General features: G+C 37.4%; 1 protein-coding gene and 1 long non-coding RNA gene across 15 annotated transcripts in view; one reads left to right on the top strand and one right to left on the bottom strand.

The window, feature by feature from the left end:
* Positions 1-13,391, top strand: part of LOC135280558 (uncharacterized) — a 57,207-nt gene that overhangs the window by 32,729 nt on the left and 11,087 nt on the right. For 8 of the 11 annotated variants that reach the window (XR_010347440.1, XR_010347444.1, XR_010347437.1 and 5 more), the window contains 3 exons: positions 2,586-2,772; positions 4,267-11,358; positions 13,060-13,150. This is a non-coding gene — a long non-coding RNA (uncharacterized LOC135280558). Of the gene's footprint in view, positions 1-2,563; positions 2,773-3,606; positions 3,700-4,266; positions 11,359-13,059; positions 13,151-13,391 lie in introns of all 11 variants that reach the window. The other 3 variants (XR_010347438.1, XR_010347441.1, XR_010347445.1) reach the window with 3 other exon arrangements.
* SLC12A1 (solute carrier family 12 member 1) overlaps positions 1-13,391 on the bottom strand; it is a 44,849-nt gene that overhangs the window by 27,306 nt on the left and 4,152 nt on the right. For 2 of the 4 annotated variants that reach the window (XM_064388580.1, XM_064388581.1), the window contains exons 3-10: positions 11,071-11,205; positions 10,795-10,870; positions 6,237-6,332; positions 5,505-5,600; positions 4,800-4,939; positions 4,244-4,354; positions 3,192-3,303; positions 2,580-2,707 (exon numbers count right to left, since the gene is read on the bottom strand). In XM_064388580.1, coding sequence (XP_064244650.1) covers positions 2,580-2,707; positions 3,192-3,303; positions 4,244-4,354; positions 4,800-4,939; positions 5,505-5,600; positions 6,237-6,332; positions 10,795-10,870; positions 11,071-11,205 — 894 coding nt within the window. The remainder of the gene's footprint in view (positions 1-2,579; positions 2,708-3,191; positions 3,304-4,243; positions 4,355-4,799; positions 4,940-5,504; positions 5,601-6,236; positions 6,333-10,794; positions 10,871-11,070; positions 11,206-13,391) is intronic. The other 2 variants (XM_064388582.1, XM_064388583.1) reach the window with 2 other exon arrangements.

Raw genomic sequence — 13,391 nt, 5'->3', positions numbered from 1 at the left:
ATTTCTATCACTCTGACCTGAGCCAACATTTCTGGTCCCAGCACAGCAGAGCTCCTGTGGTGCAACACTCCTAGCCTGCCCATAGGAAGGATGTTCTGCTGGAGCAGAGCTCACATTTATAGCAACAGAAGTGTCCTGAGGTCTGCATTTCTTGAACTCCAAACTCTCTTTACATTGCAATTGGCTTTATTTTAATGTTTAATGATGTAGTGGGTAAATAGTTACTGAACCATCAGACCTTTGTGGATGACAAGATGGGACCATTTTTGGTTAATTGGTAAGATAGATGTAGTCACCCTGTACAGAATACAGTACTGTGCTTTGAACCAGTAATTGTTAGTTGGGTCTTCAAGACAGCTACTTTCTTTCACTGTATTGACTTAATTTAAATAATTTAATGGGGCTGGGTTATAATGCTTACACACTGGCTCACAACAGCATCAGCTTTGATAATGCAACTGTAAGTAAGAGTCCAAAGATCTGCACTGTACATTTTAAAGAGATTTTTAATGCTAGATAACCTTATAATTTAGGGTGTGTTTGTTTATGCTAGGAAGAATTTTTTATGAATTTTCTCCTTAAGTTGGTTTAGTATGGTGTTTTTAAATCAAACATTTATTGAATGCATTTGAAGTCACAGACTCTTTAACTATGCTTGTTGGAGGGTAAAAAACCAAAATACAAATTTGGAATTTATTGTGAAGCATACATGAATTGCGTAACTGGATTAGTAATTAATAGAATTTTTAAAGGAGGTAAGGATTTATTGAGCTGGAAAATAATTGTGGAGTCACTTCTGCTGCATAAGAGCCTTTGCACTCAGACCATGGTGGCTTTATGCAGTTCTGATGTGCATGTTTTAGGTAATTGTTTGTGGAATCTTGTGGTAATCTTAAACTGTGTAACATTACATCTTAAGGTTAAAGCTTCTTACAACTTGACAACTTTTATGTTTTATGTTTTTAAAATTTAAATCCATATTTACTATGCTGTTAGCACTTTAGGGGCTAAACCCCACTGAAGGGAGTAGGAAGTCACTAGGAAGCTGTCCCTATGAGTAGGACACAACTTGACTTGTGTGTATGTAGTGCCTGCAGCAGCACGGACAAAGGTGTTTGCAACAAATTCTAAAGAAAGTTTGATTGGTAAATTTTACACTTTTCAAACATTCCTTAGCTTGTGTTTCAGATTCTGGAGAGGCTGATTAATTCAATTAGCCTTGTCTAATGCATCTAAACATGCCCAGTGGGGAATCTGTTGCCAGGAGGACTTGGTTACAGAAGTCCACTTATTGTGAGGCTGAAATGACTGCAGAGATCCAGCAGGAGAACTGCTTCCCTAGGTCTGCTCAGCTGATGAAAGAAGTGCTGCTGCTTTGGGAGTCTGCCATGCAGACAGAGCACCGTGTATGGCAACAGAATTATTTTTGTTTGATAAAAGGATGGAGATTGTGTGAGGCTGGTGCAGTCTCACTGGGCAGAAGTACAATGGTTTTTGTTTTTTTAATTAAAAATGGGATCTCATTGACGCTATCAGTGGCTCAGTTTCTACGTATTTTCTCTGTGCTTGGCTTGAAAAGCAGTCCTCTGAAAACAAAGGAGCTGAGGCATGCAGCTCAGGATGAGGAAGGGAAAGGGAATTGTCTCTCAGGGGTGGTAGGATCTGGTGGACTTGTGACTGCTGTGCCAGTACAGAAATAGAAGACCTTTGGTTGAATCCTTTAAGGTCTGCAAGGCAATGGATTTATAGGATAAGGCCAAATAACTTCATTTGACATGCTGGGGTTATCAAGCTGTGAGCCATGTGTTGTTGGTGACTTTTTTTTTCTTTATTTAATTTGGTTGGTGTTTTGAGTGTTTTTGTCATAAAAACTAGAGAGCACTCCAAACTAAATTCCTGTCTCTAATTTATCTGTATGTTTAAATACTAGAAATTCCATCTCCTCTAACTGGTAAACTGCAAGAGGAGAGTGGGGAACTGACAGATTGGCCACAGCAAGACAAGTGGGCACCCTTGGACCTCCTTTTCCTTTCTCTTCAGACTCCATTTTTGGTCACAGCTGCAAGCTTGCAGCTTTTCCTTTGAGCAGCAATACTGACTTGGGACTGGGACATACTTGCTTTCTTTAAATGCTCTGTTTGCTCTGCCCTTGCTATGTCCCTGAATACAAAAAGCTGATCCTCACTGATTCTTGTGAGCACAAACATGAGCTTTCCAGGTATGATTTTTGGACTGATGTTTACAAAAGATGAGCTGCAAGAGATACACATGTAATTTCTCTTATAGTACCTGCTGCTAATGGACCATTAATGATATATTATTACAGGTTATTGAAACATGTTTTTAAATTATATAGCAACCCAAATCTAGCTACAGTAATTTCTGTAAATACCCATAATGCATTACGAGAGAATTTGTGAATTGATGTTTTTAAATAATAAAGCAGGTACTTAAAAGAGAGAGCTTTGCTTCCTAAATTAAGACATGATTTAAAACTGAATAGAGTGTTGATTCATGATTAGTTTTCTTGTTATTTTTCCAACCTATGACTAACATTATGAAGTTTATGAAATACATACTTTCAGATCTCCTGAGATATTGGCTCCTGCAAGAATGCCAGTGGCAGCTGGAAAAAATATGGCAAACACCGAAAAAAATCCTTCTCCGCTTCTGAAATCTGGTCCAAAGTTTTCTGCAAATATTGATGCTGCAAATATAGTGAGAATGAAATACAGCAACAGAATTTGATTCCAAAGTTACTTAATGAAGGAGGTGAGTAAGCCAGTCTTTCACATCTGGACAACTGGGTCTGAATCTGTCTCACACCACAAACAAAGTGAATTTGATTTCCTTAGTCTGCTCCCCAGAAGGATGTGCTTGTCTGCATCTCAGAGCTGCAGATCCATGCTGAAGTGACAGAAGTGTCACTGCAGCACTTGCTCTTAGCTGTGTGTTAAAGTTTGCCTGTGCTCTACTGATGTATAAATGACTCAAGCTGCATCTTACTGTGCTGTCAGCTGCAGCAGCAGAGACAGACTCAAAATTAGAGATTGAATCCATTCCCTTTGTGTGCAAGCTCACTTAAACTTGGGCAGAAGATTCTGATCTTGTGACGTTTTTTGGTGGAATCCTTAGCCTACTATTAATTCAAAAGAATGCAGATATAATTTTATGATAGCGAGGTTGCTTACCTTGGTAATTAAAAAAGCCTCTTGCCTTCTTTTCAGTGTTGGTAGGAATGACTGTCCCAATAAAGAAATTTGCAATGGCAATAAGGAGAACTATTAGAAGAATAACTTGAGCCTATTAATAGAAACAAAGAGATTCTCATGTTGTTTTTAGCTTTGTTGCTGTGGAGATGGTTATATAGTAAGTTATCTGTTCCCTATAACAGGTTATTAATTTTTGTAGTTTTTGAAAATATCAGGAGTCAAGATAGCTGAATCAGCTAATGACAACAGCAGATGCTTTTTACTAAGGAGGTAATGAAATAAGAGTTATAATTTAATTTTAGGTTAGTTTCCTTAAAGAAAAAGCGAAATGGAACAGCTAATGCATTAGTATAAAGTATAAGACATTTTTATAGTGTTATGATTTTTTTTTTAGTTGCAGGGGGTTGTCACTTCAAAGCTTATGTTATCAAATTGTTTTTTGATCTTTTTTGCAAGTGGTTCTAGTCTCCATCACAGCAAAAATAAGGTACTGTTGAACCTGATTTCTGGACCTGATTTCAATAGCTGTATTCTACTCTCTAAAGTATTTCCATTTGAATTTGCATTCTGACCTTTTTCACAGGTGAAGGAATAGCAGAAATCATTAGAGATTAAAGAATGGGTAACAAATAGATCTCTTCTGCTGAGTAGGGCTTGAGAGAGTACAGTGATAAAACCACATATTGTTTTTGCTACTGTTTATTCTATCAAGCTGCATCAAAAATAAGGACAGAAGAGGCACATAGCTAAGGCTCTAAATGATATAATGAATTATAAAAATGAATATAACCAAGTTATCTGCAAAACCCAAACTTCCTCTTTGCTTTTAAATGTATGTTCAAGGAAGAGTTTAGAGTGATTGTGCTTTCATTGAATGTAATGATTAAACTGCTATTGCTTTTAGAAAGATAAAGCATAAACTGAAATGGAGTGCTTTTGAAAATTCCATCTGTTGAATAGCATTCCTCACACACCAATGCTGTACAGCTGGTTAATATACTGCTTGCTTTTATATTCTTTTAAAAGTTTACCTTTGCTTCCCATTCCATGCCAGCAACAGAGATGCCAAGAAGACACACCACAGTGATGGTTCCTATGATTCTGATGTCGTTGGACTCATCTACCATCAGTGTATCACTCTCCTGAAAGTGGTTAGAAATGTTATGAGAACCAGTCTTTCTCTGCCCAGCTGGTGGGATCAAATAACAAGGTGAAATGGAAAGCAGTGAGCTGTCAAAGTTTCAGAGTTCTGTGAGTCTGTGTTGGTATGTCATGTTCCAGCTGGCTTTTTGCAGTTGGGGTTATTTGGCTAATGGGATGCCTGCTCCTATACTGATTTTTGTCCAGAAATGTATGAAATATATTCAAAAGGGAGAAATAATGAAGAAGCACTCTGTGGCATATATAGACAGCCAGCTTCTTCCCTGCTAAAGATGGCCCTCAAGCCTTAACTAAAACATATCACTACTTATACAAATACATTATGTAAAACAAACACCACCATCACCACCCCCCCTCAAAAAAAGGAAAGCCACACAAAACAAAACTGGCCCAATTTCATCATATACATGAAACATCTATATTTACCTTTAGAAGTTCTACAACTGTTTCAGCAAATCCAACTACATACATGGCAACTGCCACTGCATTTGCAAATGCAAAGATAAGTCCTATAGATCCACCAAACTCTGGGCCCAGACTTCTTGAGATAAGATAGTATGCTCCACCTGCAGACAGAAATTATTATTTGAGCACAACTAAACACTCAGCTTTTGCCCTTTTTCCCCCACATCTGTGCTTTTAATCTCCCAAATATAATCAAGCTTTGCCCTATGTTAATAGGGGACACTGCAGAAAAGCAATGTGCTGTATACTGGTTCTGCCGTCAGACTTTTCAGTATGCCTTTCTATTCCAGAAATTTTATTGCATATTAGCATGCAAAACTGGACCTTGTTATAATTTTTCATGATGCATGATATAGTAACATAAAGGAGAGAGAACTTCACTTCCAAAAAGTGAAGTTAACTAACTTTTAAGTTGTAACTGACATGGGTCTACCCGATGTTAACATGAAAGGTCACATTCTGTGGTACATTGTTTAAGTTCCTGCAGTGAATCTTTAATGTTTTTTGCATTAAGTCTATATTTCCATTTACTGTTGATCGACTGGGAGAAATCACTGCAAATACACATTTTTTTTCTTTGCTTATAACACAGTTATGCCAACTCCATTAATTTTTCTAATTCAAATCTGCAGAGAAGATCATATTCATGAGATCATATTCACTTACCTCCTCTTACTACTCCATTAGTGCAAATGGCAGACATGGAGATACATGTCAATGTTGTTACTACTACACTCAGAGCAATAACTATGATTCCAAGACCTGAAAGATCCGAAAAAGAAAGTATATGCAAGTGTATTCCAGTACCTGTTCTGCTTTAGGGACGTGGTAAGAACTTTCCATTTTCCACAGGGCTTAGACCAGACCAGCTAAAACTTTAAGGCTCTGAAATGCACCAAAACTTTGTTTCACAAAATACCTGACATGGACTTTTACAGCCGAATTATTTACCCATCTTCCAAGGAGGGGCTGAAATTTAAGGAGTGTTATAAAGAAGGCATTAAACTGAAGATATCCACTGATCTGCATCAGTCTTCAAAATGACAGGAAGAGATGTCTCATGCTGAGTTTGTTGAAGAATGTCCAACCTGGAATGCTCTGAATAGGAAAGAGCAGCTGAAAGGTGAAAGAATTCCAGGAAAAGCCAAAACCATCCTTTGCTCAGCAGTTGGCAGGAACACCTGAAATGTACTTCTCAGACTGAACTGAAAGCCATGCTTTATTAGAAGTGACAGCTCAAACATGCCTGAAATTGTGGTGAGAGGTGGCTAGAATTGTTACCTTCCAGTTCCACTAGCTGTGCCCTTTGGTTTATGGTCCCTCTGGTTTGTCTCATACCAAAATGATACATAAATACCTTCTGGGGCTTGAAAGCATTAGTAACCCTAAGATTTTTACCTCCACGGACAAACCCATTAGTTGCTATTGCAGAAGTTGACAACCCAGTAATTGAGGTTACCATCGTGGCGAGGAGAATTATGATTACTCCAAGACCTGTCAGTAATAAGAAGATAAAATATTTTACTCATGTTCCATGTTTCCTACAAATCATTCTTTCTTTAAATTGAATTTTCAGGCCAGAATCAGAGCAATAAACTGAAAAGATGGTTTGTTGACCACTTGCAGCTTGCAGAATGTTTTCATGAAGTCTGTGTCACGATAGTAAATTATTCCCATCAGTCTTCAAGCAGTGCTTCTTTCTGATAGGAGTGCCCTGTCCAGGAATTCTTGATTTCCAAAGCATGGAGGAAACAAACAAACAGGCATCCCTTGACATGGATGCTTATATCTACCTTTAACACACATCCTGGCTGTTTAAATTAAGATAGAGCACATAAACCAGAGCTCTTGTAACAATGCTGTTGTGTTTCATCAGTTAATGAAATGTTGAATCAGAGGAAGACTGACTATATTCACAGTGCATGAGGACAGGGAGTCTGTCAGGCAGAGGACAAGACAAGAGTGGGAACCTTCTACATCCTCACTTGCTAAGCTATCAAATGCTGGCCTTTCCCACTCTGCTCTCTGCCTCTTTCTCTGCAAAAGGTAGTTTTACTCTAACACAAAACAAACACTTGAAAATGGAAATACTGCATTTTAGATGCCATTTATTTTAACAGGTGACCTGTAAAGTATAATCATAGAGAACTTAGGGGTTTTTTTTTAGCTGATAACAGAATGAAAATCATATATCAAAATATCAGTGATAGGTGATTAGTTATAACTGGATTTCAATGCAAGATTGAAACCCTTGAATGTTTCCAGTCTTTGGCTATATGGCTGGGTTTCTGTGAACTTTGTGAAACTGCTAGAAACTGTATGAGTAGGATGTGCTTTGTGTGATTTAAAATCACAGACGCTTTGGTTTGAAGTGATTTCAGAAGCTCTGTAGCTCAACCTTCCAGTTACAGCAGAACTACTGCCAGCACAGGATTAAATCAGTGATGACCTTGGCTAGCTGGCTCTTGAAAACCTCCATGGATAAAGATCCCACAGAAGATCCTCTTTGGATTACATGTTCTAGGGCTAGACTACCTGCCCAATAAAACATGTACAAACTGCACCTCCCAAGGTACAATTGCAGCCATTGCTGTTACATTTCTGGCACTACCTAGAGGAGTTGTTCTCTGTAGTTCCAGATCTCCTTTTTGTTTCAAGTCAGGTGAAGAAATATAATTTTTTTCCTCTCAACTTTATTGCTTTTATTCTCATTTCTATCTATGATAAGGGACAGAGAAAACCAGGAGGAAAAAAAAAAGAATTACAGTTTGGTGCCAAGCATGGAAGCAGGTCTTAGTTTTATCTGAACTTGCTAAGGCTTATGCAGTATCTTTTTTTCCACAGGATCCATAGGCATTCAGTGTGGAACTGGAGAATATACATTGCTTGCAGCTGTATTTATTGGCCAGGCCTCATCCAAATTGAAACTTAGATCCTACAATTGACATTGAGCTAGAAGTACTACGAGCTTATTGATTTATCTGCTGTATTTCTACCATCTGACTTACAGATCAGATTCCTGAGTTCAGTTCATACTCATGGTTATAGACATCCAGTCCCTGAATTAATGTTCTTTGCTGCTTAAATTATAGCCACGTTATCACAATCCTTTAAGATAAAGCATTGTAATGTGTGAGCCATAAATGATATGTAACATAGAGTAGGATGTTTAAAAATTATTTCAGCCTCTAATAAATCATGTTTATTGTACTGATTTCTGAACTCTTACTATAACTAGTCATGCAAGTGTTTTATGTGCAGGTCTGTATAAAAGAATTCCAAATGGTCATTCCTTTTGGTCAGCTACCATTGAGCAGGATGTGCTTTGAAGGATATTGTTCAACCATGCAAATTTTGTGCCTGAGAAGTGGACTGACTTTAAGAGCTGTTAACTCTTAAATTGAGTAAGTTAGACATAATTCTCAAAGCAGTTTTAAAATTATTTGCTATGTGCATCCTAAGGATACTTTTCAAGGATGTTTTATTGCATTTCACAATTCATATTGTTAACATATATGTGATATATAGGGTCAGATATTTTGCTAATCTGATACGAACATTTTCTTGGGAAGGTTTTAATGATAATTTTTTAAAAAATATTTTAGCATGTTAAGAAGAAAAGTGCATAAAATGAAATTACTCAACCAAAACATCATTGTAATATAATGTAATGTAATATAGTTTTAATATTTGGGGCCAGATTTGCAGGTAGCATAAACTTGGGTTTTCCCTGCCTTTGTCTAACCATTCCATGTACAGGTACAAATACAGATTTCAGAGTGTCCCTAGATATTAGGTGGAAATAGCAGACTAGTTTGGACCTGGAATCTTGTCAGAACTATTCTGTGCCTTTTTTTTCCTAGCTTATGATAGCCAGAGAACCTTGCAGAATCCTATTTTTTCCCCCTGTAAGAGCTTTTACCCAAGACAGCCTATCAGGGTATGGAAATAATTGGGTTGTCTCTCCTTGGCCCTCTAATGATGGGGATGTAAATGGTGCCCAGATGGTGGTTTAACTGTCTCATTTAATTTCCATGTTCGTAGCAGTACCCAGTGAAATCCCTGAGCCTTGGTGATGATGAGCTTCCATCACTGTTCTCCTTAAGCAGCTTGGCTGGGGACTTAAAGCTTATTGCTTATAAGGCATTCCAAAAATGCATTGAGAAATTATTCAAATGGAATTTGACGTCTCATTTTCAAAAATAAAAGTAACCCCCTTGCATAACACATGCAATTTAAAAAAGCAACAGCAGAGCAATAAACTGTAAGAAGAGCCTGCTTATCAATGAGTTAAAATGGTAAAATTAAAAATGAAAGTAGGAAAGTTGTAACTGATGTTGTGCAAATTAATGTTAAAATCTGATTAAAGTTTAGATTGAAAACCAGGCATATGGCTCCTAAGTAAGTTGTTCCAAAATGAATTACTCTTGCCCATGGCTATTCTCACACCTCAAAACAAAGTAATACTTCTTGATGATCTCAATAAGTTACTAAACTGCCCTTAAAAACTAATTTTGCATGAAACCCTAGAGCAAAGTCTTGGCAATATTAAGATGCAGAATTTTCATGGCAAGGCATATAGTTATGAGTGCCCTGGGCTGTATGTGCTCATTTGGTATGCATCATAAAATCAGAAAGCACCCTTTTGTCAGGCACAGTGCTGGAGCCATGCATGGAACACGGCAGAAGTAGTAAAGTTCTTCCGCTTAGTTCTGAATCTTTTATTGTTGGGTTGTTTTTCCTTTTCCTATTAGTGTCTCTGTAAATTTGTGATTTTTTTTTTTCCTTAATAAGCGTTTCATTGTTATTTTTTTATTAAGAGCTCAGTCTTGCTCAAGTGAAACTTCTGTAAAGTTACTGCTTTTTATTGGAAATGAGACTTCAACCATGCAAAATTTTGGAGAGGTTTCATTTCACTTCCATTGACATGGACATAAATTATAGTTCTATTCAATCTGATTTTGAGCACTGACTTTTATCCAAGTCCAGCAGAGCTGACACCCCTTAATATAACTGAATGTTTCCGTTCTGTGATCATCCAAACTGGACTACTTGCCATCCCCCCTTTGCTGTTTCAGGGTCCCATTGCTCTAATTGTATGATCAGGGATCACAGAGGGGCACTGCCATGGCAGCTCAGGTTTCTGTGCTTCCCCAGAGCAGTAGCTCTAAAAAGGGAGCTGTAGCACCCAGCTGTGGGACATTGCACCTCTCTGAGCTGCTCTTGCAGTGCTGAGAGCACTTCTCTCACTTGCTGGTTTCACTGAACACTCTGCAATATGCTGGATGGAGGCCTTGGAGCCCAGTCTCCCAGGAATCTGGAATTTGGATTAATTAAATTTCACAATGAAGAAGCAAAGATACAGTACACAAACAAATATACTTATTTCATTTATATAAAAGCTGTAATAGAGTTTTTAAAACTTAGTCTTTCATACTACACTAGTATCAAGTGCTGTTCTGTAGTTAAAAATAACAAAATCCTGTTGAAATGAGACCTCCTTCCAGTTCTGTTTTCATCTTGGCAGAGAAGTGTTGAAGAAGTGAAGAAGTGTTGTTTATAATATGTAGATGACAAGGTTTGGGTTTCACAGATAAGCAAAGTGTGAACTCTTAAAGGTTAACTCTCTACGCACATATTAGAAATTGGCCCGAGTCACAAAGTTTACATCTGTTAAGGACCTAAATACAAATTTCACTAAAGCTCAGAAATATTCAAATGTGATGATCATATGCATAGTTAACAGATCTATGCCTCTAAGCAATAATTTGGCTGTGAGTCTGGAAAATTCCAATAGTTTGGAGGATTAATGTCTTTTACCCTGGCAAGCATTTGAAAACATTATTTAGTTCAACATGCAAATGCACATCTTGGATTATATATTAATCATGATCATGTATAGTTTATCCTCTTTATCCCTTCCACTGTTGAAAATGATATTAAATAAGATACATACCAATTCCTGCTTGACCTACAATCCAGGAAAGTCGAATAAAGAGCATCACACCCCAAATATTAAGCATGCATCTTACCTAGGTTTTAAAGAAAAATTACTGCATTAGTTCAAGGTTGAAAGTAATGTTTAAAACCAGAAGGGTGATAAAGTGCATTTCACCCCAAACATCCCTGAAGTCTGCCTCCCTCTCTTAATTCTTCAGAGACTTAAGTGTAACAGAACTGATTTTATTTCCTTTTAATTGTGTTTTTTTACAAATGCAGGTAAGTTTCTCACCAGCACACCCTTCACCCATCCGAACTTGACAAATCCAGTTTTGTTTTCTTCTTCCTTGCTGACTGCTGTCTCATCTCCAGCCGTGCTTTCTCCATTCGCCACTCTCTCGACGGAGCCGGTGCTCACAGCGATGTTCTGGAGGACCACACAGAAAACATATACATTTTTTGGGCCAGGAAGAGGACACCTGGCTGCATAAAGGAGATGCAATAGAAAAGAATTCCAAAGATCACGTTTTACAGTCACTGGAGTGGAGAGCAATATTCTGCTCACACCAGGCATCAGCAGGTGGGCTTGCTAACAAGGGGAGGAGATGAAAGAATCACTTTAAGCAGAGTAAATACATCATTACTTGATCTGATACTAACCTGTTTTTATTGTAAGCTATTCCACATATATGTTTTGTTGACATGTTAGCAGAGTGTCTAACATAATGAGGGTCTTGTGGTTCGCCCCTGCATGCTCTTGCAATAATTTATGAATAATGCTAAGTGTAGAAATGGGGATAATTGCAAACAGTGAAAAGAGACCTAACTGAATGCAGCTTGGTTAATTTCTGTGATGAAATCTAGTGTTTCCTGTTGAATGAAGTACAAACATAACTGCAGCAGCAGATGGGTAACATATTCCTGAAAACAATTAGAGAAATGCCAGTGAAATGTAGAAATTGAATAATTTTTTCTGTGGGTTAGCCACAACTGGTGTTACCATAGTAGATAGGATTAGGAATTAATACATTTATGGTGCAACCGGAGTGAGTAGCCTAGAATTTTAGATTGTAACTGATTGTGATCAGTTACAGATATAAATGTGTATTTTATCTCTTCAGCTCTCTTGCCCCAGAATCTTGGATATGTTATATGATATGTTTCTTGTGGCTTGAATAGGAATTAGTGATGGTGCTGAGATTTGTACTCATTGTAATTGTCTTTTAATTTAATTTGATTCTTTTTATTCAGAGCTCCCACTGTTTCTGTGAGGAACTGGCATTAGGTTAGCAATTGCCTGATTTTTCTGGGTCCTCCTCAAAGGCCTTCAGGAAGAACCCTGCATGCTGCCATAGTCTGGCAGGGAATCAGGAGTGGGTACCATTCCTGGAGTGGAATCAAGATGTTTTTAGGCTTTGGAGGGTGATAAGAGATTTCCAGATTAATTTAGCAGGTCAAGGAGGAAAGACGCCTGTGATTCTGTGAAATGTGAGATTTTAAATCTTGGTTAACTTTAAGGTTATTTCTATATTTTGTCCATAAATTAAAAACTAGTCAACGCACAAACCCAAAAGATAAATAAAGACCAACTGTATATGCCTCTTATACTAATGTTTGGAGTTGCCCCTCAAGGATGGGGGCTCTAGCCAAAATGATGTAAGGTTTTAGAATGCCTTTGACACAGTAAGTCCTGTACTGTGCTGACAAATAAAAAGTGACTGGATATTATGTTCTGATGTGGGCTAAGCTTGGTGCCTATTGCTCTACTGGCCCAAAGAAAAGTGGGAATACAAGATCTGTTGAAAGCCTGTGACTTTGAGCTCCTTTGAGATACTTAGATAATTTTGATAATTCTTACCCTGAAATAATAGTGTCTGTGTTTGCTCAAAATGCAGTAAATGATTGAAGTCAATGAAGGAAGATTAGCAGAATAATATGACAGGCTTTTGCTACAGTGGTTAGAATTTCAAAGACAAAAAAATTAAAAGGGCTTGGTCTTTGTACTTGAAACAAGTTGTTTCCTCTGTAGTTTGAATTAATTTGTGCTCTCTGTGTCATTATCATAAATTATGGCCTTAAACCTTCCATAAATGCATTTTAAATTGGTGTGCTTTAGTGAATGATTGGTTATTTACCAAGCAGCTGTACCTGTTCTACTCATGCATTAAAGATGTGGAGTAAAAGTGACAGAACATTTTGAAAAGCTACTAAAATAAAAAGTTTACTGCTTTAAAAAACCCCCCAAAAAACTAACCCAAACATTTTCCTTTCCTTGTTTCAGAATAGCTTAGTCTTCATCTCTCCTGTGGCTAAAGATGATGAGCTCATCAAATCTCCATAACAAGTGTGGAGAATAGCCAAGAGGAAGAAAGGTTAGATTATTTTTTATGTAGGGTAAATATTAAGCCCAAGTAATTATCACCAGCCATCAGCTGTGAAATAGCACTTAGACTATTTTTTAGGGATTTAATTGGCTTAATGTGTGCAAAAACTGACACATCTTGCTAAAAGATGACACACATTTGACTCCAGCAGTGTGGAAACTAGATATTTGAAGTTCCTTTCAGCCTGTCTTACATTCTGACATTTGAAAAATTACATATTAAAAAATGT

This window comes from Passer domesticus, chromosome 14 (assembly GCF_036417665.1).
Source record: "Passer domesticus isolate bPasDom1 chromosome 14, bPasDom1.hap1, whole genome shotgun sequence".
Taxonomy (NCBI): Eukaryota; Metazoa; Chordata; class Aves; order Passeriformes; family Passeridae; genus Passer; species Passer domesticus.
The sequence above is the reverse complement of the archived record's forward strand: the minus strand, read 5'-3'. Positions and strand labels throughout refer to the sequence as shown.